The following is a 2,171-nucleotide window of genomic DNA, read 5'->3' as shown; positions in this document are numbered from 1 at the left end:
CTTTTTAACACATTTTTATTCACTTTTTCTTTGAAATTAAACTTATCTTCTCATCCATTTGTGGGGGAACACGATGTCTTTAAGATCACAATGGCTAAGATTTTGAAATATTTTGGTGACGGGTCCATAATGGAATAAACAAACAACTTTTAAAGGTTTTAATTGTGTTCGGGATAACTAAGATAATAATAACTTATTTTAAAATTTAGGACGAATAGAATAGAATACGACCTTCGAGCTTTTGTTAGGAACTACAAACGTATGTAATTGTATGATATTGTCGACTTTGAGTATGAACTCTCGATATTTTATTTTTTATTTTTTCAAAATGTTTTATATCAATGGAGATAGTGTTTACGGAGTTTGAAATAAAATATTAAAAAAATAATAATAATTAAACTAAAAATAAAAATAAAAATTATATTTCTCTCTCAAAACTCAGACGAAAGCGACGGCCCTTTCCCTCACTAAGGCTTCGACGGCCCTCCTGCCGGAGACCAACGCGCCGTCGAACGTGGCGGAAGTCAAATAATCACCACACACGTATAGACCACTCTGCACCGTTGGATCTTTCATCAAATCTGACGGTGGAGATTGATTCGGCTGCGCAAAACCAATCCTATACGTCCGTAAATGCTTCCATCCCTCAATCGTTGATTCCCCAAACCAATCCGACATCTCCCGAATAACCTCAGCCGTCAGATCCTCATCTCCAACATCCTCAAATTTCCCGATCAACGATACCGACACCAGCACCTTCTCCGCCGGTCCATACGACGGCGCCACGTTTGTCGCGAAAAACATATTGTTAACAATTCCCTTCCCCGATCCATTCAGAAACAGCACTGGTTCCCTCACCGGAATCCTGTCCCGATCCGCCGCGAAATACAAACATACCGTACTCCTAGGCGGTTTCCGGCTGCCGATTTTTCGTCTTCCGGTTAGCAATTTCTCCGCCTCCGGTTCCTCCACCGCAACGATCACCCCCATTTCGCTCGCTATAATTTCCCCACTCTGTAACTTCACAATTGGCGATTTCGATTCGAAATCGACGGAGACGACTCTGGAATTCAGCAAAATGGTCTCCGGCGGGAGATTTGCTGCTAATTGTTGAGGGATTGCGCCGATTCCGTTGGCCGGAAGAGTATTTTCGCCGAGTGCGAGACATTTGAAAATGAAATTAAATAATCGGGAGGAAGTTTCCAATTCGGGATCGAAGAAAATCCCGCCGAAAAATGGCCGGAAAAAACGGGTGATTATGGAATCGGAAAACCCAATTTCCTTCAACAATTCCATGGTGGAAGCCTCTCCGGCGGTGAAAATTTCCCGATCGGACTTGCCTAGAACTCTGGCTCTGGTGAGCCCAATAAGCAATTTGTCGATGAGCGAGCCAATTGGGTTGGTTAGGGAGGCGAGGGAGTCGGTGAAGTGGCGCAAAGGGTCGGCGACGGTGTGGAATTTGCCGTCGAAGTAGACGAGGGCGCCGGAGTAGAATTTTTGGAGGCGGAGAGATTCGTAGTCGAGGAGGGCTTGAGCTTCAGGGTAGGCGGTGATGAAGATTTGAAAGCCGCGATCGAGGAGGAAGCCGTCGACGAGGTCGGTGCGGACACGGCCACCAACGCCGTCGGAGGCTTCAAGGAGGAGGAATGGGATGTTTTCGGAGCGGAGGTGGGTGGCGGCGGCCAGGCCGGCCAGGCCAGCTCCGACGACGATGACTCCAGTTTTAGTGGGTACAGGAGGGGAGAGGGAAAGGGAGGAGGAGGAGGCTTGGGGAGGCTTGAACACGAGGCTGCCACGTGGGTAAGAAATAGAGTGGCAGGGAAGACATGTTCCGACGGCGCTGAAACTCATTGCTGCCTTTCCGATTTAGTTGGAGTTCTCGCTGGCGATACCATGGTGGTGATCATGGTAACCTTATCCATTTCCTAATTTCATCCCTCTTCTCCGACTGCCACGTGCCCTCTTCTCCGACTGCCACGGTGGTGATCAAGGTCTCCAAGCAAAGTTTAATCTAAGCTAAGGTGCAACATGGTCTCGGTGGGCCTGTTGAACACACTTGTATTGGGCCTAAAACTAGTAAATATAACATGATGAATACACTCAATTTATGCTCATATGATCGATTTATTTATAAAAACAGTATTAAGAAGGATTTGTATGATGTATGTATA

General features: G+C 46.3%; 1 protein-coding gene across 1 annotated transcript; it reads right to left on the bottom strand.

Annotated features, from left to right (window-relative positions):
- Nucleotides 1–376: 376 nt before the first annotated feature.
- On the bottom strand, nucleotides 377–1,928 carry LOC111441491 (15-cis-phytoene desaturase, chloroplastic/chromoplastic). Its single transcript, XM_023078513.1, has one exon. The coding sequence runs from the start codon at nucleotides 1,849–1,851 to the stop codon at nucleotides 439–441; it is 1,413 nt and encodes a 470-aa protein (XP_022934281.1). The 5' UTR covers nucleotides 1,852–1,928; the 3' UTR covers nucleotides 377–438.
- Between the last annotated feature and the right edge of the window lie 243 nt (nucleotides 1,929–2,171).

The sequence above is a fragment of the Cucurbita moschata genome, unplaced genomic scaffold (assembly GCF_002738365.1).
Source record: "Cucurbita moschata cultivar Rifu unplaced genomic scaffold, Cmos_1.0 Cmo_Scf00004, whole genome shotgun sequence".
In the NCBI taxonomy this organism is placed as follows: domain Eukaryota; kingdom Viridiplantae; phylum Streptophyta; class Magnoliopsida; order Cucurbitales; family Cucurbitaceae; genus Cucurbita; species Cucurbita moschata.
This window is presented reverse-complemented; position numbering and strand designations above follow the sequence as displayed.

Coding starts and splice junctions, on each gene's coding strand:
- LOC111441491 (XM_023078513.1), bottom strand. CDS start 1,851: ATGAGTTTCAGCGCCGTCGGAACATGTCTTCCCTGCCACTCTATTTCT.